The 25,020-nt window shown below is 39.9% G+C and overlaps 2 protein-coding genes and 1 pseudogene across 4 annotated transcripts in view; 2 read left to right on the forward strand and 1 right to left on the reverse strand.

The window, feature by feature from the left end:
• LOC127643025 (B-cell receptor CD22-like) overlaps nucleotides 1-19,867 on the forward strand; it is a 207,255-nt gene extending 187,388 nt beyond the window's left edge. The window contains exon 15 of one of the 3 annotated variants that reach the window (XR_007970447.1): nucleotides 19,847-19,867. Coding sequence is in view for 1 of the 3 variants with exons in the window: in XM_052125579.1 (XP_051981539.1) it covers nucleotides 19,663-19,675 (13 nt within the window). In the remaining 2 variants the exon portion in view is untranslated. Of the gene's footprint in view, nucleotides 1-19,662; nucleotides 19,689-19,846 lie in introns of those variants that run through there. The other 2 variants (XM_052125570.1, XM_052125579.1) reach the window with 2 other exon arrangements.
• Nucleotides 1-25,020, reverse strand: part of LOC127645805 (basement membrane-specific heparan sulfate proteoglycan core protein-like) — a 302,447-nt pseudogene that overhangs the window by 236,248 nt on the left and 41,179 nt on the right.
• Nucleotides 9,308-10,894, forward strand: LOC127643369 (high affinity immunoglobulin gamma Fc receptor I-like). The gene is made up of 4 exons (XM_052126051.1): nucleotides 9,308-9,697; nucleotides 9,816-10,079; nucleotides 10,197-10,618; nucleotides 10,868-10,894. The coding sequence occupies exons 1-3, from the start codon at nucleotides 9,430-9,432 to the stop codon at nucleotides 10,463-10,465; spliced, it is 801 nt and encodes a 266-aa protein (XP_051982011.1). The 5' UTR covers nucleotides 9,308-9,429; the 3' UTR covers nucleotides 10,466-10,618; nucleotides 10,868-10,894.

Here is a 25,020-nt window from a genome sequence, read left to right on the forward strand (position 1 = left end):
AACTTAAGTGACTACAGAACCATCAAGGAAAAGAGGAAGTGGTTTGATCAAATTGACGCTATCTAGACCGGCGAGCAATGAGAGGGAGAGTGCGCTGGACTCGGCCATAGCTGGAGTCCACGATGGAGGACGGGACGTTTTGTTACGTTAACTCTATATTCTGCTTGAAAGCTTCACTTTATTTAGTTGAGCAGCTACTGGAAAGCTTCTAAAACAACCAATTTAACTGTTACACTTGTGTAAAATCAGCATCAACCACTGCTTTATGCAGCACAATGAGCTAGCAGCTAACAGCTAGCGGTCGTGTTCTTGATTTGGTCAGTTTGTGTCGCGTTTAAAATGATGTTACGGCAGTAGAGGCAGCGTAACTATGCCGATCAGCCTATAATCCCACTCATGTTGAGGCGACACTAAACTGCAGTGGAAAAACAATCTCAGAAAAGTAAAGCGAGTCGAGTCGAACCGTAACGTGCCGTGGAAAAGTGCCATAAGTTTCAGGCTTGTGTAACTCTCGGCAAGAAAGAGTATATCTAGCGCTATATCAGCCAACACACTATTTATTTCTTATAAATAAACAATATGTCCATATTATTTGTGTATAACGGTTTATTAAAATGATGTTATATGTTAGATTACCAAAGATATTCTCACCGCGGTAACAAGATAGAAGTTCTTCTGCTGTTCTGGCGGTTAATCGAGCAGCTCCAAACCCAGCAAGTGTCGTCACTAGATGTCGCAGCTCGTGCGCATGTCATGAAACTCTTTTATTTATTTTCCAAAAAACACAATTCCCTTAACCACTTTAAACTTGTCTGATTATATGAATTAAATCATTAATTACCAAACGTAGTTAAATTTTATGGAATAAATTAAAGAAACAAACAACCTCCATGATGACATCACCAAAGTTAAGAAGAAAAAGAGAAATTGGTGAAAAAAGCTAAAACAATACATTAATATTAGGAATTAAAATAATAATGAAATACAAAAAATAACAAAGTTGATTTTACAAATGATCTTCCAAAGAATATTTTTAAAAAGATAAATAATTTTGCAATTTAGTGATTCAGTCTAGTTAAGTGTTGTGTGTGTGTGTGTGCGTCTGTGTGTGTGTGTGTGTGTGTGTGTGTGTGTGTGTGAGCGTGTATTTATCACTTTGTGGGTACCAAATGTCCCCATAAGGATAGTAAAACCCGAAATTTTTTACCTTGTGGGGACATTTTGTCGGTCCCCATGAGGAAAACAGCTTATAAATCATACTAAATTATGTTTTTTGAAAATGTAAAAATGCAGAAAGTTTTCTGTGAGGGTTAGGTTTAGGAGTAGGGTTAGGTTTAGGGGATAGAATATAAAGTTTGTACAGTATAAAAACCATTATGTCTATGGAAAGTCCCCATAAAACATGGAAACACAACAAATGTGTGTCTGTGTGTGTGTGTGTGTGTGTGTATACATATCTTCCCTTCCCCTTCCCTACGATGGTGACGAAGTTGGACTTCTTCGAAAACGAAGGACGAACTTCCGTGTGTTTTATGTTAAAAGATATTACGTTTAAGTTTAGGGGTCACAGCTACATAATTTTATGACAAAGTCAGACATATTTACCACATTGTTAAAAGGTGACCCACCTTGAAAAGACATCTCTACCCCGTGCCCCAGTCCCTGATCTGTCCACCCCCAGAACTCAGCCTAAACTGGTCCGGGTCTGTATGGCCATATCTCACCCAAAATAAGGCCATCACTTATAGTCCATAGTTGGGCCGAAAGTGGCTAAATATGCCATGTCTCAGCCCAAATCGGGCCCAATCTGGCTCACTTCTGGTGAGCCGCTGTCTGAACACAGCCGAGTGAGCCAACACTCAGCCGCAATTGGCCCGATTGTGCTGTCTACCTGGGTACTACCCTACAAAGGCAAAACACAAAATTGAGTTCTGACTGAAACAGGTCTCTTTTGATTTGTCCGGTGACTGACGAGTTTGTCTCATATGCTGAAATTCACAGAAACCATTGTGAGAAAATACAGCAACACCAAAATCCACATCAAAGTAATTCAAGCCATTTTTCTCAGTTTCAATGTTAGTTAATGAGATTGACCTTTGTAGGAAAGCAAACGGTATTGATGTTTTTTCCAGTGAAACTATATGTGTAAAGTCATTTAGGCACACAGAAAGATGGATGGATGGATGGATGAATGAATGCATGGATGGATGGATGGGTGGGATGGGTGGATGGATGGATGGAGGGAGGGATGGATGGATGAATGCATGGATGGATGGATGGATGGGTGGATGGATGGAGGGAGGGATGGATGGATGAATGCATGGATGGATGGATGGATGGATGGGTAGATGGATGGATGGATGGATGGATGAATGGATGGGTAGACGGATGGATGGATGAACGAACGGATGGGTGGATGAATGAATGGATGGATAAATGGATGAAGGAATGAATGAATGAATGGGGTGGGGGTGGATGAATGAATGGATGAATGGATGGATGAATGGATGGATGGGTGGGGGGTGGGTGGGTGGGTGGATGAATGGATGGATGGATGGGTAGGGGTGGATGGATGAATGGATGGACGGATGGATGAATGGATGGATGGGTGGGTTGGGTGGGTGGATGGATGAATGGATGGATGAATGGATGGATGGGTGGATGAATGGATGGGTGGATGAATGGATGGACGAATGGATGAATGGATGGATGAATGAATGGATGGACAGATGGATGAATGGATGGATGGATGGGTGGGGGTGGGTGGATGAATGGATGGACGGATGGATGAATGGATGGATGAATGGATGGGTGGGTTGGGTGGGTGGGTGGATGGATGAATGGATGGATGAATGGATGGATGGGTGGGTGGATGAATGGATGGATGAATGGATGGGTGGATGAATGGATGGGTGGGTGGATGAATGGATGGACGGATGGATGGGTGGGTTGGGTGGGTGGATGGATGAATGGATGGATGAATGGGTGGGTGGATGAATGGATTGATGAATGGATGGGTGGATGAATGGATGGGTGGGTGGATGAATGGATGGACGGATGGATGAATGGATGGATGAATGGATGGGTGGATGAATGGATGGGTGGGTGGATGAATGGATGGACGGATGGATGAATGGATGGATGGGTGGGGGGTGGGTGGATCAATGGATGGACGGATGGATGAATGGATGGATGGATGGATGAATGGATGGATGGATTATGGATGGAATGTAAATAATCGTATGTAAGCACCAAAGGTTGTTTATATGGAAAAAATAGAGTATTTTAAACAGCAATGACAAACTATAAGCCAATAACTATCACAGCACTGTAAAAAGATGTATAAAAGATGTATAAGAGATGTATAAGAGATGTAAGACACATGGAGACAGACAGAATCTCTCATCGACACTGAATTAACAACAGTGAAAACAGAAGCACACGTTCCACAACAGTGTGACGCGGGACAAGTGTTGATTGCTGAGTGCAGGTGTGCGCGGGATGATGTGTGCGCGGGAACAGGACAAAGAAATTACCCGCGTGACTCCTGCGAAATATAAATACAAATCTATTTAAAAAATAAAATAGACAGGGTGTCGCGTTAGTCCCGCAATCTGGCGACCTTGAGCGCGCGAGCTGTCTCTCCACCGCGACAAATAAAGCCGGTTTTCTGAAACCACTGGCAGGTGTGTTTGATTTGTCCATCCTAGAGTTCACATGAATCTTACGCCACAAGTTTCAGATGTTTCACGCACTTTCAAACATGGTCAAGAAGTGAAGTAGCTTTGTGTAGCTGGAGTCAAATGTAATTCTCGTTGTTTTATTTCCTTTAAATACCGTATTTCTATGTTTATATTGTGCATTATAATCCAGATTTAGTGATGTGTGTTATATGAGTATTGGCAGTATTTGTGTGGAGGGGGAGTGTCATCAGTGAAGCACTTCCGGTGTTATGTTTGTGCAGCGCATGCGTCATCTCAGTCTGTTCGAGAGTGCTGAGATGAACAGATGCATGTGATGATTCTCTCCATCATTAATGTCGTGTGAATGGAGAGAGAGAATTGTCTGACAGGAAGTGTCTCAGCTGTTGGCCGCACACGGAAACTACCGGACCTTCCAACAGTGTAGGGAAAAGTTAAAAACTTAAGTGACTACAGAACCATCAGTTTTGTAAAGTGAGAGTTGTGTGTTTGTTTCTGGTTCTTACAGATAAACCTGTTCTGACTGCAAATCCTGAAACATCACCGATATTCAGAGGAGACACTGTCACTCTCACATGTGACGTACAGGGGACAGAAGAGACAGACTGGACATACAGATTTCAGTGTGATGGTGATGTTCAAGACTCTAATAAGAAACAGTTCAAGATTACTGCAAGTTACAGCGGATACAATAAATGCAGGTGTTCCGCTAGAAGAACATCTGGACAAATCTGGAGTTCCTGGAGTAATGAAGTGTCATTTCGTGTCATCGGTGAGTGATCATCTGTTATATTATAATCATATGCATCATCAGCAGATCCACAGTTTTCCTGAGCAACTACTGGATGACACATGATGATTGTCAAAGAGTTTGAATTATTAAATGAAGTAAAAGTCTTTGAATATTGTTTGTGAAAGAATATAAAACATTAAAAGTTTGTCTGAATATAAAATGAGTTGAACACATTTCAGATGTAGCGACTGATTTATTCCAGCACTGAAGACAATCATCCACAATCAGGCCGGATTCTGACAGGTTTATTAGGGGGGTTTGAGGGGTATCATAGGTGGGCATTTGGGATGGGGGAGGGGTTATTCAGACTACTAATTTAATGACTTTAATTGGCATAACATGGCGTAATTGTCAAGATCATAAGACCCAAAATAACTCAATTTAATATTTTCCCCATATTATAAATATATTGAACTGAATAAACTGATAAATATTGTATATAATCATACGCACTCAATTAGTTTAATGATTTTAACCACTAATAGTTCTAAACATAACTAATATTTGCATTATATTCATTAATTTTCTCCTTTATTAAGAAACATAATAACACAATACACTTTTAGATGAATTATAATTACAGCCTTAAAGCAAATTACAAAGACACATTAGAGTCCCATGAATTCAAGCATAGAGTGGAGAGAAATAATATCAAGAGGAAAATAAGGATGAGAGAAAGGAAATATATTAGATTAAGAGATCAATAACATATAAGATTAAGATCCTAAATGTTGACACAGATGGGAATTACTTAAAGAAGTAATTATATAATATTCTTTCTGTTTGACAGAAATGTAATAAGCAATGATATCCAGGTTACCAAAAAGGTTTGGCCCAGTTATGGCCCAGACCTGGCAGGCCAGAAAAAATAACTCGGCCCACTTGCGGTTGCCGGACTCTTGTGAAACACGGCAATGAATGACGCACCACAATCGGCCCGAGTCCGGGCGCTAAAACTGAGCCGACACTGCCCACATAGAGCCACAATCACACCAACAAATATTGAACACTTAACCGGTACTGGCCCGAGTCCGCTTAATTACATGCAACTAAACCCAAACCAAACCGTAATCTTTACCCAAACCTTATAGTAAGTACGTTGTTAATTAATATTACTCAGTGCTTAAATGTATAATTACACTGTAACAATGACACCTTAAAATTAAGTGTAATGTGTAATCAAACTTAATATGCAAATATTCAAAAGTTGAAGCTTTTTTCAATGTAAAATTGACTCTGATCACTTTTTGGGGTTTTCCACTGTGGATAGTTCCTGGTACCTGGTACTTTTTTAGTACCACCTCAGTCGAGGTTCCAAGCGAGCCGAGCCGATACTAAATATGACGTCAAAATCCTGCAGATCACTGATTGGTCAGAAAGAATCGTCACTACCAGCGTCACTGGATTTGGATTTACGACACGGGACATCAACCCGCTAGTTTTAAAGTTAGCAACAGCGATAGCAGTATCCACGTCGTGGTCAATAAACAGGTGCAGATGTTCCTCTCGTTAGCAACAAACGAAATTACACAAAATGAAAAAGTCTGTCAGGAAGTGTCTCAGCTGTTGGCCGCACACGGAAAATACCGGACCTTCCAACAGTGTATAGAAAATTAAAAAAATCTTAAAAGTGACTTCAGAACAAGGAAAAGTGGAAGTGGTTTGACCAAATGGACGCTATCTAGACCGGCGAGCAATGAGAGGGAAAGTGCGCTGGACTCGGCCATAGCTGGAGTCCACGATGGAGGACGGGACGTTTTGTTACGTTAACTCTATATTCTGCTTGAAAGCTTCACTTTATTTAGTTGAGCAGCTACTGGAAAGCTTCTAAAACAACCAACTGAACTGTTACACTTGTGTAAAATCAGCATCAACCACTGCTTTATGCAGCACAATGAGCTAGCAGCTAACAGCTAGCGGTCGTGTTCTTGATTTGGTCAGTTTGTGTCGCGTTTAAAATGATGTTACGGCAGTAGAGGCAGTGTAACTATGACGATCAGCCTATAATCCCACTCATGTTGAGGCGACACTAAACTGCAGTGGAAAAACAATCTCAGAAAAGTAAAGCGAGTCGAGTCGAACCGTAACGTGCCGTGGAAAAGTGCCATAAGTTTCAGGCTTGTGTAACTCTCGGCAAGAAAGAGTATATCTAGCGCTATATCAGTCAACACATGATTTATTTCTTATAAATAAACAATATGTCCATATTATTTGTGTATAACGGTTTATTAAAATGATGTTATATGTTAGATTACCAAAGATATTCTCACCGCGGTAACAAGATAGAAGTTCTTCTGTTGTTCTGGCGGTTAATCGAGCAGCTCCAAACCCAGCAAGTGTCGTCACTAGATGTCGCAGCTCGTGCGCATGTCATGAAACTCTTTTATTTATTTCTCCCAAAAACACAATTCCCTTAACCACTTTAAACTTGTTTGATTATATGAATTAAATCATTAATTACCAAATGTTGTTCAATTTAATGGAATAAATTAAAGAAACAAACAACCTCCATTATGACATCACCAAAGTTAAGAAGGAAAAGAGAAAGTGGTGAAAAAAACTAAAAAAATACATTAATAATAGGAATTAAAATAATAATGAAATACAAAAAATAACATAAAGTTGAGTTTACAACTGATCTTCCAAAGAATATTTTTAAAAAGATAAATAATTTTGCAATTTAGTGATTCAGTCTAGTTAAGTGTGTGTGTGTGTGTGTGTGTGTGTGTGTGTGTGTGTGTGTGTGTGTGTGTGTGTGTACATATCTTCCCCTTCCCTACTCTACGATGGTGACAAAGTTGGTCTTCTTCGAAAACGAAGGACGAACTTCCGTGTGTTTTATGTTAAAAGATATTATGTTTAAGTTTAGGGGTCACAGCTACATAATTTTATGACAAAGTCAGACATATTTACCACATTGTTAAAAGGTGACCCACCTTGAAAAGGCATCTCTACCCCGTGCCCCAGTCCCTGATCTGTCCACCCCCAGAACTCAGCCTAAACTGGTCTGGGTCTGTATGGCCATATCTCACCCAAAATTAGGCCATCACAGTCTCAGTCTGTTCGAGTGCGCTGAGATGAACAGATGCATGTGATGATTCTCTCCATCATTAATGTCGTGTGATTGGAGAGAGAGAATTGTCTGTCAGGAAGTGTCTCAGCTGTTGGCCGCACACAGAAACTTCCAGACCTTCCAACAGTGTAGGGAAAAGTTAAAAACTTAAGTGACTACAGAACCATCAGTTTTGTAAAGTGAGAGTTGTGTGTTTGTTTCTGGTTCTTACAGATAAACCTGTTCTGACTGCAAATCCTGAAACATCACCGATATTCAGAGGAGACACTGTCACTCTCACATGTGACGTACAGGGGACAAAAGAGACACACTGGACATACAGATTTCAGTGTGATGGTGATGTTCAAGACTCTAATAAGAAACAGTTCAAGATTACTGCAAGTTACAGCGGATACAATAAATGCAAGTGTTCCACTAGAAGAACATCTGGACAAATCTGGAGTTCCTGGAGTAATGAAGTGTCATTTACTGTCATCGGTGAGTGATCATCTGTTATATTATAATCTTATGCATCATCAGCAGATCCACAGTTTTCCTGAGCAACTACTGGACGACACATGATGATTGTCAAAGAGTTTGAATTATTAAATGAAGTAAAAGTCTTTGAATATTGTTTGTGAAAGAATATAAAACATTAAAAGTTTGTCTGAATATAAAATGAGTTGAACACATTTCAGATGTAGCGACTGATTTATTCCAGCACTGAAGACAATCATCCACAATCAGGCCGGATTCTGACAGGTTTATTAGGGGGGTTTGAGGGGTATCATAGGTGGGCATTTGGGATGGGGGAGGGGTTATTCAGACTACTAATTTAATGACTTTAATTGGCATAACATGGCGTAATTGTCAAGATCATAAGACACAAAATAACTCAATTTAATATTTTCCCCATATTATAAATATATTGAAATGAATAAACTGATAAATGTTGTTTATAATCATACGCACTCTATTAGTTTAATGATTTTAACCACTAATAGTTCTAAACATAACTAATATTTGCATTATATTCATTAATTTTCTCCTCCTTTATTAAGAAACATAATAACACAAAACACTTTTAGATGAATTATAATTACTTAAATTACTTAAAGAACTTGTGAGAATGATCTGTGTGTCGATTCTTTCTCCGGATTGAGACAGCGACTGCAGATCTGACTTAAAACTTCAAAACTATTTAAAAATTACAATTAGTCTCTAAAGCATCATAAATTACATCTCAACTGTTTAACTATCGACACTTTAAAGTCACATGTTTATAAAAATGTTGATAAATGTAACTTTAAACATCACATTACCCGCTCAGAATATACACCGATGTGAGTGAAAACACTGGAGACGGAAATTAAAAACAGGCGAATCGTGAAACACTTCTGCGTTCAGGAATAATGTGGATATGTGTGTTGTTGAACTTATTACATTTATTATGATTCAAATGTTCATAATCTTCAGATGAACTGATTACAGTCTAATTCTTGTATTATTGTAAAATAGATGAATATTTACTTGTGTTTTATACAGAGAGACCAAAACCTGAAGTGCGTGTAAATCCAGATCATCATGTGTTCAGAGGAGAGACAGTCACTCTCACATGTGACATACAGACACAAACACACACTGAGTGGAGATACAGCTGGATTAAAGATGATTCAGTCAATCCAGTCAGCACTGAGAGAGTGTACAGAATCACATCTGACAAATCTCACAGTGGTAAATACAGCTGTAGGGGAGAGAAAATCAGAGACTCACAGAGATCAGACATCAGTGATGCTGTTACACTGACTGTATCAGGTGTGTGTTCACATTCAACTCTGTAGAGAAACTGTTCGATAAATAAACTCTGTTTATTATTGACCCAAATGTTCTTCACCACAGACTCAAAGCTCAATCCTGAACTCACATCAGGAAACACGGTGACTCTGATCTGTCACATGACTCAGACCGCTGGATGGGACTTTTACTGGTACAAACACACACAGAACTCTGAGAAAAACAAGACAGAAACAAACTCCTACAGAGTCCATATTGATTCAGTGTCTGATGGAGGTCAGTACTGGTGTAGAGCTGGAAGAGGAGAACCAGTTTACTACACAAACTACAGTGATGCATTGTGGGTCAATGTCACAGGTGATCACTCCTATCCTGGAGTCTTTGCACTGAATCATTCTCAGTTTTCATGTTGATTTTTCACATATAAGTTTCTACAGGGATTTATCTTGCAGTATTTGTTTGAACTTCATTTCAGCTCAACGTCCCTCAGTGTCTCTGATCATCAGTCCCAGCAGAAGTCAACACTTCTCATCTCACTCTCTCTCTCTGAACTGTGAGGATCACAATAACTCCACTGGATGGACAGTGAGAAGAAACACAGACAGTGAGAGAATGAAAGTTTGTTCATCTACAGGATCTACATGTGAAATCAGCTCCCTTAAAACATCTGACACTGGAGTGTACTGGTGTGAGTCTCAATCTGGAGAACACAGTCCTCATATTAACATCACAGTACATGGTGAGTCTATATAACAGCAGATATAGTGTCATGATACTTAAAACAGAGCTGAATATGTGACTTTAAATATGTGCTTAAACTTCTTCCTGCTGTTTCTCCATTTCCTCTGTTGTGTAGATGGTGATGTGATTCTGGAGAGTTCTGTTCATCCTGTGATTGAGGGAGATACTCTGACTCTACACTGTTTACATCGATCTACAAACTCCTCAATCCTCACAGCTGATTTCTATAAAGATGGATCACTCCTCCAGAAACAGACGACAGGAGAGATGAGCATCCCTACTGTCTCAAAGTCACATGAGGGTTTCTACTCCTGTAAACACGGAGAGAGAGGACAGTCACCCGAGAGCTGGATCTCAGTCACAGGTGAGAGTTTATTCCAGTGAGTTATTCTGAGAAGTTTGAAATAATATAATATGAATAAATGTGTCTGTCAGGTTCTTCTTCTCATCTGGTGATTTGGGTGGTTGCGGGTCTGAGTGTGGCCGTGTTACTCCTCATCTCACTGATCCTGCTGTGGAGATACAAACACAACAAAGGTTTGTTCATAGTATTGTTTGATCAATCCTAATGTTCACCACCAAATGAAGTCAAACAGAGAAATGTTTTGATAGTGTCACATAGTCTCAGTGTTTCCCTTTTGGCTGAAATCAACAAATCCTTTATTTATAGTTGACTCTGCATATTAAGGGACACAAGAAAGTATTTGAACATGAAATGACACACATTATCTTTAAGAGAAGTTGACATGTGGACACATCATTGATCTTTGTCTCTATCTACTGTAGATCAGCAGTGTATCAACCAACAGACATCAGTTCAGAATCAGAGGACACGACCTGGAGAATCCCCGACAGAAAACTGTCCTCTACAGTCTGGTCAGACTCAATAACACATTATTCAAGTGTTTCCCTGTAACAGCTATGTGTGGATCTTTAATACTCTAACACATGTTTGATGGATAACTTGTTTGGTTTCCTGTGATCAGGGGCATCAGCAGATCAGGTCACCATTAAAAACAAGAGATCTGTGGATAAAGGTCAAACAAATTATATTTATTTATTTAATATATTCTTTTTATTTGTTATATTATTATTATATGTGTGTGTCTGTATGTATGTTCTATTATCTTTATTTTCAGATGATGTGCCTGTGGCAAATAATGTGACATATTCAGAAGTCAGAACAAAAGTAAAGAAATTCAGAAGCAAAGGTGAGACGCTGTTTTTCCTGAAGTCGGATGTTCCTGTATGTTCTAAATGATGTCACTGATTTTCTGTTCTGTTTCAGACGATGAGACTGCAGGACCCGCTGATTTGACTTACGCCCAGATCAACATACACAACACAAAGAAAGCCAAGGGCAAAGGTCAAAACTCAACAAACTGCATCTAAACTCAACAGTGTGAATGTAATTAAATCTTTAATCTCAAACTAAGGGTCTGTTCCAAAACTTAGTGCTTCACCGCACTGTGTCCTGCCTACAGCTGTCTTCTATGGCAGCATCTTACTGAAATGATTCCTCATAAGAGAGCGATTTGGGACACTCTACACAGGCCGGACCGAAAGAACTAGGTCGCGAGTACAAGCGGCCGAAATGGGCTTCCTCAGAAGGGTGGCGGGCTTCTCCCTTAGAGATAGGGTGAGGAGCTCAGTCATCCGTGAGGAGCTCGGAGTAGAGCCGCTGCTCCTTTGCGTCGAAAGGATTCAGTTGAGGTGGTTTGGGCATTTGGTAAGGATGCCCCCTTGCTGCCTCCCTAGGGAGGTGTTTCAGGCACGTCCAGCTGGGAGGAGGCCTCAGGGAAGACCCAGGATTAGGTGGAGAGATTACATCTCCACACTGGCCTGGGAACGCCTCGGGGTCCCCCAGTCAGAGCTGGTTAATGTGGCTCTGGATAGGGAAGTTTGGCGCCCCCCGCTGGAGCTGCTGCCCCCGCGACCCGACTTCGGATAAGCGGTTGAAGATGGATGGATGGATACACAGGCAGTATGACTCAGTGCATCATTTAAATAATGATACTCACACACAGCGCATGGGACACTCGACTCGCAACTGATATCAATACAGGTGACACAAGACAAACGACACGATCCTCTAATGAGGATAAATACACACCGCACACACACACTGTGGGTAAAATAGTCGGTTTTGTTTCATATTAAACTGTTATTTATTGATACTTTTCCGCAGTGAATGGATTTTAAGTATATTTATAATCTAAATTTCTCTCACTTCATCCGCCACCTTGAATTTATTTTCCCGACAAGCTCATCACGGTGCATTCTGGGATCACCTACCCGGGGAAGGATACATATGATGATATTAGAATTTGGGCAAAACGAGATATCTTAAGAGGCAGCATAATTGAAAGAGGTATTAGTGAGGCCAGCAGGGGGCGCTCACCCTCTGGTCTGTGTGGCACCCAATGCCACAGTATAATGACGGGCACACTATACTGTAAAAAGTCACTATCTTTCGGATGAGATGTTAAATCCAGGTTCTGACTCTCTGTGTCATTAACAATCCCAGGACACTTCTCATAAAGAGTAGGGGTGTAACACTGGTGTCCTGGCCAAATTCCCCCATTGGCCCTTTTCAATCATGGCCTCCTAATAATCCCCATCCATTAATTGTCTCTATAACTCTGTTCTCTCCTCCAATAGCTGGTGTGTTTTGGGTGTACTGGTGCACTATGGCTGCCGTCACATGATCCAGGTGGATTCTGCACACTAGTGGTGTTTGAGGAGATTCCCCCTATACTATGTAAAGCACTTTGAGTGCCTAGAAAAACTCTATACAAATGTAAGGAATAATAATAATAAAGATACCTACATTTTGGAACGGCTTTCGAGTCGGGAGCGCGCTTATGATTAAAATGTTGTCTCTGCAGGACGATCACTGTGTTTTGGGACAGATCCTTCTGTATATCAGTGTTTAACAAGTTGTCTTGGATTTTAATAAGCCGATCTAATAGCTCTAAAGACATCATTTATAATCAGATAATATTGGGGAGAAAAATAACATGATAAAGAGACTGAGTTCACATATTAAAGGTTATCATTGTAACGATCAAACAACAGAACAACAACAGTAATGTTTGAGAACGGTCAAAACTGATATTTTCTGTTATTTTCTTTGGTAGATGCTGGAAAAAGAGATGTTTTAATTGAGATGAAAACTAAGGACAATCAAAGAGGTAAGTCAGAAAAAAGCCCTTTAATGTTTTTGTTTTGTTTTTTTGATTGCTCATATCTCAAAAACGCATAAAAGCATCTGCACAATCTTCATATATTTTGCACGACCTATACGACTCTTTACAAACAACAAAATGATGCCACTGCAAATAAATATGTAAAAAGTTTTCAATGGCAGCAAAGGCACTTGAAAGCACTTGGGTGCTTCATGGCTTTTACCATGTAGCCCTGTTTTTTGGGTGCCAAACAATTTACTAAATTGCTGTAAATTGCCACCCACGACGATTCCACAGCGACGCCACCCCGCCGCAGAAGTCCTGCAAAAATCGTGCAAACGCCTCAACGTACCTCTTTTGTAATTCTTTTCTTAACACAAATTAATTTTTTACATTTCTCTGGACACATTAGTCCAAACAGAGTGTAAATGCAAGATAAGGTGGTGAAACTTAACTTCTCCGGTTAGTTTAGTAGAAAGGCTTTGCAATGATGAAATGGGGGCAAGAACTTCCTGTTCAATACAGAGGGGAGAGGGACTCTCTCAGGTGGAAGTGACCAATGAGCCAAATGTCTGAGACCAAATGCATAATAATAAAACTAAATCTTGGGTAGGCCTAGCCCACCATTGTCAATTTACTGTTTTTTACTGCCTATGCAATTTACTGAAATGTAATCTGGGATGTTTACAATCCCAAATGAAGGACTTCACTATGCTATCAAATTGCTTGAAATAAGAAGGGGGGACCTCTATAGGGAGAGATTGTAGCAGGTTGGTGTATTTTGGAATACAATTAATTTTAATAACATTAACCTTCCCAATCATAGATAAATGTAATGCACACCTCCCCCTAACTAAATTAACTCAAAATCACCCAAATTAACTGGGAATAAAATACCCAAATACATAATGCCATGTTTGGGCCACTGGAAGGCGCCCATCTGAAAAGCCATTACTGGGCAATACTCTGTTAGAGACAAAGCTTCGATTTAGACCAATTGACTTTGTATCCTGAGAATTTAGAAAATTAATTAATAATGCTGTGGAAGCAAGACATGGATCTAGTGGGGTCGGAGACGAATAATAAAATATCATCTGCGTAAAGCAAAAGCTTAAGCGCCACACCTCCCACCACCACCACCCCTGGAAAATCATAATTTCTTATCGCAGCTGATAATGGTTCCAGAACAATAATGGGGAAAGATCCAGAGTAAAATAATCTGAAATTAATCAATTAGTTTGTACCGCTGCTACTGGGTGTCTATAAAGTAACTTAATCTAACCAATAAAAGTATTACAAACCCATACATTTCCAAAATCTTAAAAATATAATCCCATTCTACCATGTTAAACACCTTTTCCATGTCAAGTGAGATGGCTGCGAACGGAGTCTGATCATTTACCACTGACCACATGATATTAATGTAATGCATAATGTTATCAGAAGAGTTATGGCCCTGAATAAACCCCACCTGATCTAGATGTATAAGAGATGTCATAACCTTACTTAATCTATTAGCCAAAATTTTTGACATTATTTTAACATCTAGCTGGATCAAGGAAATTGGACGGTAACTCTTACACTCGCTTGGCTCTTTGTCCTTTTTAAGAATCAGACTGATCCGGGCTTGCGTCATGGTTGGCGGAAGCTTTCCATTCTTTTATGATTCTGTATAAACTTCTAGCAAGAGTGGAGACAATTCTGTAGCATAAGAACTAAAAAACTCAGTGGTAAAGCCATCTGGCCCCGGAGACTTGCCTGTAGGCAAGGCCTTAATTACCTCGCCAAGCTCCTCCAAGGTTATCTCAGAATCAAGATAATTTTTTTTTGCTCAGCCGTTTAGGAAGTTCTAATGGTTCTCAAAGTTTCGAATATATTCATCAGTTGATGAAGACATGGAACTATAGAGATAAGATAGAATTATTGATATTAATGGCAGAGGTAAATATTTCATCACCAGCAGATTTCACTGAGAGAATGGTAGAAAAAGACTCTCTCTCTCTGTTTTATATATGTAGCCAGAAGTTTCCTTGCCTTATCCCCTGACTCAAAGTATGACTGTCTTACCCTGAATAGCCAAAACTCCACCTTCCGAGACAAAAAAGTGTTGCATCTGTATTTCCATTGGGTTAATTCTCTGAGGCCATCAGACGACATTCAGTGCTTCAGCTCTGCCTAGGCACTTTTAACATTCCCTTCCAACTCCATGAGTTCTCATGCTTTGGATTTTTTGGGCATACTGTATGATCCGACCCCTAAGAACCGCTTTAAATGCCTCCCAAGCCAAGCCCACAGAGGATACAGAGGACCAGTTGGGCTCCATATAAACATTGATTTCAGCTATAGCTTTTGTTGGAATTCGGGATTTTGCAAAAGGGAAACATTAATGCGCCAACTATGTGATTTATTTTTCTCTGTCTGTGGCATCACCTCTAAACACACCAGGGTGTGATCTGAGACTAAGATGTTTCCAATTGAGCAATCAACAACAGATGAAATGAGGGACTTAGATATATGTAAAAAAATCTATTCTAGATTAAGATTAATTCTTATGGACTGATGAAAATGTATAGTCCCAACCAGATCCCAAAAGTCTCCAAATATCTGTAAGACCAAGATATTTACACATCCTGTGAAGCATCAGTGTTGCTCTAGGGGACTTGTAGGCATTTGCTTCACTATGATCAAGGACTGAGTCCATCAAAAGATTAAGGTCTCCTCACAATATTTTATTATGAGGGGAGCCAGCGGCTTGCAACATACCTTTGAGATCTATAAAAAAGCCCTGATCATCAATGTTAGGTGTGTAAATATTAGACAAATTAAGACTTTACCCCTGAATTTCTGCATAAACAATAATGACTCTTCCTGATTTATCTTTTATCTGTTTGAAACATTTTAATTATAGATGTTTACTTATATGTGTAATGACTCCCCTGCTTTTACTTGAGCCAGCACTAAAGAAACCCTGTCCACCCCATATCTTCCCAAATCTGTCAGCTTCTTGCAGGGAAAGATGCATTTCTTGAAGAAACACTATCATATTTCTTACGCTTAAGATGTGAAACAGCCTTCCTTCTTTTTATGGGGTGCCCCAACCCATTCACATTCCACATGGAGAGAGATATTAACTTTTTAGAGATATTAACAAAATGATAAAGACCACATTCCAACATTAGTGCAACCATCAAACCCTGAACTTCCCCAGAATCAAACAAACAGAAAAAAACATGCACATATATATATATATATATATATATATATATATATATATATATATATATATATATATAAAATAAATAAATCATAAAAGAAGCTTATTTTCACTGACATAGGACAGTCAAACCAATGTACACTGAGCTGGCCCCTTCGACTGCTACATGAGTGCAACAAATGATCTAATCACTCCTATGTCTTTTAAGAAATACTCAAAGCAAACTCCTGCCAATAGGAGGCATACGCACAAAGAACGTGCAGAATCATCCACAACACTGTCCTGAAGAGTGTTATTCCACAAAACAAACTCCAGCCACTAGGCAGAACCAGCACAAAAAGAAAAAGACAGGCGCTCAGTTCCTCGAACAGTTGAGTGAATGTTCAGTGAGTCAGGCCAACTCGACTGCAATGTGAGTACCACAAAATAAAGTACGCTATTGACTTTATTAAGGACAATGTTTGCTGTGGGCATGTGAATGTTTTGCAGCCATCCTTAGCATCTATTCTCAATTTGGCTGGGAACATCAGTACAAAAGTGACCTTCTGTTGATGTAAGAGATTCTTGCATTCCTTGAATCGATCACATTTCTCTCGTCAATTCGTTTAGTCTGGGAACAAGAAAATGCTGATGTTTTTCCAAGAAGATAGGATAGTACAGGTCCAAGATGGCGGTGCAGTAGCACGCAGCGGACACTCCGTATCCAAAATGGTTCTATTTTTGTTACTTAGCCTGACTTGGCACATGGACATCAGAGCTTTACCATCGACAGACACTGCTCAAATATAAGACTCATGCAACAACCAAGCTGCATGATGATCTGCAGGAGAAGCTATGCAACCTTGGCTTGCTCCGGAGACCAGGCCTCCATTCCTCGGCGTCGCTTGATGCCGGTGGCTGGGGGAGAGGACGTCATAAGCGGTGTGCGAGGAAGCGGAAGCACGGCAATAGGGCGGCGGTCCATGCTAGTCTAAAAACAAACCCTAGCTGGCCGGCTGTCCCGTCTATCCTGCTCTCAAATGTTTGCTCCCTGGACAATAAACTGGACTACATCCGACTCCAGCAGACTACGCAGCATGAGTTTAGAGACTGCTGCGTCTTTGTATTAACGGAGACGTGGCTTAGCGACAGAGAATCCGGATGCCACCATTAAGCTAGATGGGCTCGCCTCGTTTCGTGCTGACAGAAATGCAGCTCTGTGCGGTAAGACTCGCGGTGGTGGCATGTGTGTTTACATCAACGCGGACTGGTGCAAGAACTCTTTGCTAGTCTCTAGCTACTGCTCATCGCTAGTGGAGCTTGTGACTGTTAGATGCAGACCTTTTTATTTACCACAGGAACTCACCACTGTCATTATAACCAGAGTTTACATTCCCCCCCAGCGCTAATGTTAAGGAAGTGCTCGGTGAACTGTATGGGGCTATTAGCGAATTGCAGAACGCTCACCCTGACGGACTGTTTATTGTCACCGGAGATTTCAACCATACGAATCTCAAGACAGTGCTCCCTAAATTCCATCAGTATGTGGACTTTGCAACGAGAGGGGCAAACACGCTTGATCTTGTATACAAGCCCCGCCCCCACCTCGGCTACTCAGACCACATCTCTGTTATGCTAATCCCAGCATACAGACTGAACGTCAGGCACACAAAACCGCTTCAGAAGCAGGTGAAAATCTGACCAGCAGGAGCCATCTCTGCTCTTCAGGACTGTTTTGAGTGTACTGACTGGCACACGTTCAGGGAGGCTGCAACATATGGCAACTTTACCAACTTGGAGGAATACACAGCATCAGTGATCAGCTACATCAGCAAGTGCATTGATAATGTCACTTTCTCCAAGACCACCACCTCACGCTCCAACCAGAAGCTGTGGATGACTGCGGAGGTGCATTCACTGCTGAGGACCCGAGACTCCGTCTTCAGAGCAGGCGACAAGGTAGCCCTAAGAACAGCGAGGGCCAAACTGTCCCGGGCCATCAAAGAGGCAAAGCGTGCACACACCCAGAGAATCCACAGTCACTTTCAGGACAGCGGCGACACATGGCGCATGTGGCACGGCATCCAGGCCATCACCAACTATAGGACAACATCAGTTGCCTGTGACGAAGATGCCTCCTTTTCAGATGCGCTGAGCGACTTCTATGCTCGGTTTGAGGTGCAGAACGACATGGTGGCGAAGAAGACCACCCCTCCTCTCAGCGACCAGTTGCTCTGTCTTACCATGGCTGATGTGAGGAAAACTCTATGTAGAGTCAACCCATGGAAGGCTGCTGGACCAGACAACATTCCTGGCAGCGTGCTCAGAGGATGTGCAGACCAGCTGGCAGATGTTCTTACTGACATCTTCAACATCTCTTTGAGTAGAGCCGTCATTCCAACGTGCTTCAAGGCCACCACCATCGTCACCATGGTCTGTTATGTCGAGCATATCGGAAAGAGCCCGTCCAGGTATTCTACCATATTCTGACCATCTGCTCCCTCAGAAATTCTAACAATATGGATGTTATTCTGCTTACTACAATCCTCCGTATCCTCCAGCTTCTCCCAGACGTGCTCCAAATCCACTTTGGTCGCTAGCAGGTTAGCAGCTAATTCCCTCTCCGATGACTCCAGATAATCTATCCGTTTCTCGACCTCCGCCACTCTTGCAACAACCTCAGTGAATTTAGTCTCCATGGCAGTGATCGATCGACGTATTGTAGCAAGATCCTCCAAGTCAGCAATGACCTTTGTCAGCATTGCCAACAGGTTCAACTATTCACACCAAATTTCCTTCATTTCTTCAACCAAATCGAGTACCTGTTCTGCTGCCTTGTCAGGGGCATCAGCTTGAGCGCGTTAGGGTCTTTTAATGTCTCCAGAGCCAGAGGATATTGTCCTTCTAGAACAGTTATTGAACAGGGTGTTTCAAATCTTACCAGTTTATGACAATAGTGTTAAAATTAGCCAAGTGTGCAGAGCTCGCCGTTCTCATGTCCGAACCTCGTATGACGTCATGTGACTCCCAAAAGGATATTTTAATATTATATCATATACAGTATGTAAAGATTACAGGCCGTATGATTTTAAATAAAATGCACAATTCTTGTATATCTCAAAAACAAAAAATAATCCTTGTGGATGAGATGTTATGAAATGGTGTTATGTTGTTTATGACTCTCTGTTGTTCACTATCAGGGAAAAGCAGTGAGTGTGAAGACGTTTACTCTGATCTGAAGCAGAACACAGACAGAGGTGAGAGAAACACACATATAATATCATCATTCAAAAGTCACAATTACAGTTCAAATGATCACGCTGAATGTGCCAAATACAGCAGAAGCTTTTTACTTTATTATTATTATTCATTTGTGTCTTTTAGGTGGCAGTGCTGGAGTCGATGGAGTTTTTAGACACCAAAAGAATTGATGAAGTTTATTTTAAAATACACACATTTACATGTAGAAGAAACGCTGAAATCAATCAATGATCAGATCATTAATTAAAAAAGACACCTGACAAGACAAAACTGGATTTCCATGAGATTTTGAGATGTTTTTTATCCAGTCTTGACGTCAACATGTAATGAGAGAATGCCGTTAAATGCCTTTACATGCAAAAGTTCTGATCATGTTTCTTGTATTTTGTGTCGGGAAGTTTGTACACAAACCTTCTGCTTTTATAATGCGCTTATTTTAAATGTGTGTTTAATAGTGCAACATTTATTGCAGTTGGGACACTTTCTTGTTTAAGTTCAGAATTTGCTCTTTCATGTAAATTGTAAACTAACTCTTACATTATAAACCTGCGTATGTGTGTTTCTATAATGTCAGTGTAACTATATTCATTTTGAAATTAATTGCTTAATTTTAATTGCTTAATTAATTTTCTGTTTGTTTTCTGCAGCGCCTCAAAGTTTCACTTTAACTTTTATATCAGTTATATTTTCATCAGTTAAACACAGTCTTCCTGTCTGTATCGAAGATGTATTTACAGTATGAGGATTTTGCCAAGAGAATAAGACTTTCATTTAAGGTTTATTTTAAGAGTTGAAGTTTTTGGATCAGTTGATTGTTTTTGTTTGAAGTTTCTCAGATTTTCTGTAATTTTGATGAAAAATAAAAACAAAAACAAACCTGATGTTCTCTCATGAGCATTTATCTTACGGGAGGCTGTGGCTCAGTTGGTTGAGCGGGTCGGCCACTAATCACAGGGTTGGTGGTTTGATTCCCGGCCCACACGACTCCATATGCTGAAGTGTGCTTGGGCAAGACACTGAAGTTGCTCCCAATGGCAGCTCTGCCGTCACTGGTGTATGAGTGTGTGGGTGAATGAGCTTTGAATACCGTTAAGGTTAAAAAGGTGCTATATAAGTGCAGATCATTTATCATACTTAAATTAGTTAACCATGACCATTTTTAACCCTGGGTTAACATAATCTGGGGTTATATTGTTTTATATGCATGCTCATTCTTTACCCAGGATTTGTAAATGACACTTTATGCCGTTGCACATTAACTAGAATTAAAAACAGTGATAAACCCCTTTAAGAATTACAGGTGTGAAATCTTGAACCCAGTTTAAAAGTATCCAGAACATGTTAGATTACTTCAGGTAAATGTTAGTATGTTTTGGGCGGCGAGTCGATTCCAGAATTGTTTGATTCTGAGGTGTTGGGAATCAAGTCAAGTGCAAAGCTTTGAGTCATTAATGGTCATACATATTTCTTGTAAGAATCCTGAATGCAGTTCTTTTTTTAAATACACGTTTTGTCCTTTTGACAATGGAGCCGTTCGCCCCCACAACATCAAAAGAGTCAATCTAATTAATTATACATTTTTCTAATTTACTCAATTGTTAATTCAGGTTGGAAACTGCATTAAAGGAATATTTTGGGTTTATTACAAGCAAAGATCAGTCTACAGCATTTGTGACAATGTTGATAACCACAAATATGTATTCTGACTCGTCCCTCTTTTAAAAAAAGCAAAAATCGAATTTACAGTGAGACACAATGGAAGTGAATGGGACAATATTTTAATATTAAAATATATCGATATATACAGCATATATGTATATATTTTTTAAAAGTATAGTAACAAGAGACCCAAACCTGTAGTGCTCAACATATGTTCAGCTAAACTCACTGTACATCCAGAAACATCTGTTTTCACTGGAGAGACAGTGATCATGAAGTGTGACATTGAGTCTGATTACAGTAACTGGAGATATGAGTGGTATAAAGACAGAACTGTCGTGTCTGAGTCTGAGCGTTACACTGTAAACACAAACACTCTCACTATCAGAGGAGCTACTGAGTCTGATCAACATCAGTTCTGCTGTCGAGGAAAGAGAGATGGAAGACCAGCAACATCACAGAACACAAGTGTTATTCTTTCTGTTAAAGGTCAGTAATTACTGTAGTAAAGACGAGCAGAAGATGAACTCTGTTTATTAATGACCCAAGTGTCAGTGTATTAATGATAGCAGCAGTCTGAAAAAATCATCAATGTGGTGCCGATGTGTCAATATTATTGATCTCTCACTCAACAAACAGCAGAATAATCTGACCTGTGTATGTGAACACCTGCAGATGATGATGTTGTGTGTGATGTGTGTGAGGTTACCTGAAACTGATAGTGATGAGCACATTATACAAGTGGACCTTGTTTTTTTTCCCCTGGCAGGCAGCAGATGCCCTAACCCCGCCCACATTCTAATCTGAGATAGTAATTACCCTGAACAACTCGAGACACCTTTCTCCCAATGCATAATGATGACAGGACATGAACGATGGCTGAGAGGAAACAGCAGGGCCATGTGTGGGACTATTTTGAGTTTAATTATAAAACTGGAAAAATCAAGTGAAGCCAGATTGGGTTACCCTAGCAACCAAGTAACAAATCACATATCTCTGCACCAGAACATCGTAGAGACTTCCGGGTTGACTTTTTTCACTCAGGAAAGCAAGGAGCCTTGTTAAGTATCACCCTGGTAACTGCCTATCAACCAGATGGGATTACCCTAGCAACCAAATAACAAATCAATTATCTCTGCACCAGAACATCATACTATCATGGGGGTTGCCTCTTACAACTTGGGGTAGTTGGTGGGACATCATGATGACAAATATTGCCACGGCAAGTGTAAAGGGAGCCAGCTGGTAGATAGCTGTGCAGTGTGTAAACCTCACTCTCCTGACCTCAAGAGGTGCACTAGCGACTGACACTAAAGGCTATAGCCTTTAGCCTCCTTGTTAGCGCACCCGCCTCCCACGCCGGAGACATCGGTTCAAGTTCCCGTTCGGAGTGGGGAGACCAGGACCGGTTACATAAGCACCATTCACATTTTCTTCAGGAAATGTACCTAGCTCTAACTAGCCTAGAATTAAACAAAGAGTATCAATGATAATGATGAAGCAAGTGCAAGTAACTCAACTTCAGAAGCAGCAGACTCTGACCTCCTGTTCCCAAAGATTGAGGTTTGGGAGACAAGTTGACATGAAAATAAGAAACACAAAAACACACTTGTAAACTGTTTTTTTGAGAATGGTATGATCATTAGACTGTGTGATTTGGCAGCATACAAATCTTTAATTGCATTTAATTGAGAGACGTGCAAAGTGACTGTTTTACTGATTACTTTATGCTACATTTTTGGGTTACTCTGGAAGTATTCTGTTAATTTCTAAAATATAATTACTAAAACTAAATAGAAATGTCCACAAAACTATAATAATTTGCCAACAATGTGACATAATGATGAGACTAAAATAGTTTCCAATTGTCCTGCAAGAACACAGTGATCTCTAATGACATGAAGAACTGAGATTCATTTCTGTCTCTCTGTTTAAACACGGAGAGAGAGGACAGTCACCCGAGAGCTGGATCTCAGTCACAGGTGAGAGTTTATTCTCTCTTTTCTATTCATTCATGTGCACTTGTTCAGATATACTCAATCATCATGTGCTTGTGTGTCTGTTTTTCAGTGTCAGCAGATCAGATTCATGTTTCATGTTCAAATAATGAATAAGAGCAGAAACACTTTAGTTTTATTCTGATCTAGTTTTATTGTGTGGATTTGTGTGTGATCTGATGTTTCGTACTTTAAATAAGTGTGTCTTTGTGTTTGAAATATTCTGGACTTTATGTTTTCTTACAGATTTAAATACTATCGTAAACTCTTGATTATTAATGTCATAAATATATTTTGCACTGGAGAAAATGATTATTTCTTCAAAACAACTGAAGACATTTAAATCTGACCAATATTTGCCATCATGATTGTTTCGCTCCTCACTCTTTATGTAAAACATGTGAATAATAAAGTGTCATTTTCATCTCTCGGTTTGTATAAAAGTTATTAAATATGATTTTCCCAAGTTCAGAATAACGTGTCTTGAGATTCAGATCAAAATAAGATTCTGGACCGCTTATATTTAAAGTCCCAGATGAAGAACAGATTTGTAGAAAGTGTCAATGAAATAGTTTTGTATGTAATTATTGTCATTGAGAATGAGAGTGTCAGTTCAATAACAGTTGAGTTTGTAAAGCAGGTGGTATGGAATGATATTCCGGACATTATTCAAAAGGAATTGCAATTGCGTTTTCAATTTGTGGACGCATAAAATGTGACATAATCCAAACGCAATTGCAAATCGCGCATTACCGTTTGCATTTTCGTTTAAGCGAACGCACAGTGACTGCCAGATTTCAAATGGAAAAGCAAAGTCCGTTTGCAACTGTGTTTCTCATATCTTACGAGTTTTGGCCCTGTCATATTTAAATGGTAATTTCAATTACCACGTCTGCTTTTTCACTTTCTCAGCGTCGCGTATGTAGCCAGCCAAAACTCAAATGGAATACTAATTCCCTTAGTATTTCCATTTCCGATGCCTTACACAGAAACCTGTCAATCAGGGTCAAGGGTGGGATTATGCTATGGGGCGTGTTTGTCTTGGGAAGTGACATCACTCACAGTCTATCAGGATCAATAATCATCACTGCACTTTATTCATCTATAATCTCACACTGGACTGTCAACATATTCTCCTCAATATACTACTTCATAGATATATATATTTCATATACTCCTACTTATTGTATTGTATATTGTGTGTATTGTTTACTGTACATTGTATATAATTATCGTCTTGTGTAAGTATGTGTACATCTGATATGTAAATTGTTGTTGTGTAAGTATGTTGTTTACTGTAATTGTTATATGTCTCGTCACTGTCATGACTGCTATGTTGCTCGGAACTGCACACAAGAATTTCACCTACTGTTGCACTTGTGTACATGGTAGTGTGACAATAAAGTGATTTGATTTGATTTGATAAACCGGCGTCTGTTCAGGGCATCACCTCTTGACCGTCGACTATGAGTGACGTCACTTCCCAAGACAAACACGCCCCATAGCATAATCCCACCCTTGACCCTGATTGACAGGTTTCTGTGTAAGGGAATTAGTATTCCATTTGAGTATTAGAAAATCAGTTATTTTGAATTCTTATAATAAAGGTGGCTTAAATTTCATTGATTTTGATTCTCTTAA

The sequence above is a fragment of the Xyrauchen texanus genome, chromosome 1 (genome assembly GCF_025860055.1).
Source record: "Xyrauchen texanus isolate HMW12.3.18 chromosome 1, RBS_HiC_50CHRs, whole genome shotgun sequence".
NCBI lineage: Eukaryota > Metazoa > Chordata > Actinopteri > Cypriniformes > Catostomidae > Xyrauchen > Xyrauchen texanus.

Coding starts and splice junctions, on each gene's coding strand:
- LOC127643369 (XM_052126051.1), top strand. CDS start 9,430: ATGTTCTTCACCACAGACTCAAAGCTCAATCCTGAACTCACATCAGGA. Junction 9,698..9,815: donor ATTGTGGGTCAATGTCACAG/GTGATCACTCCT, acceptor ACTTCATTTCAG/CTCAACGTCCCTCAGTGTCT. Junction 10,080..10,196: donor TATTAACATCACAGTACATG/GTGAGTCTATAT, acceptor TCTGTTGTGTAG/ATGGTGATGTGATTCTGGAG.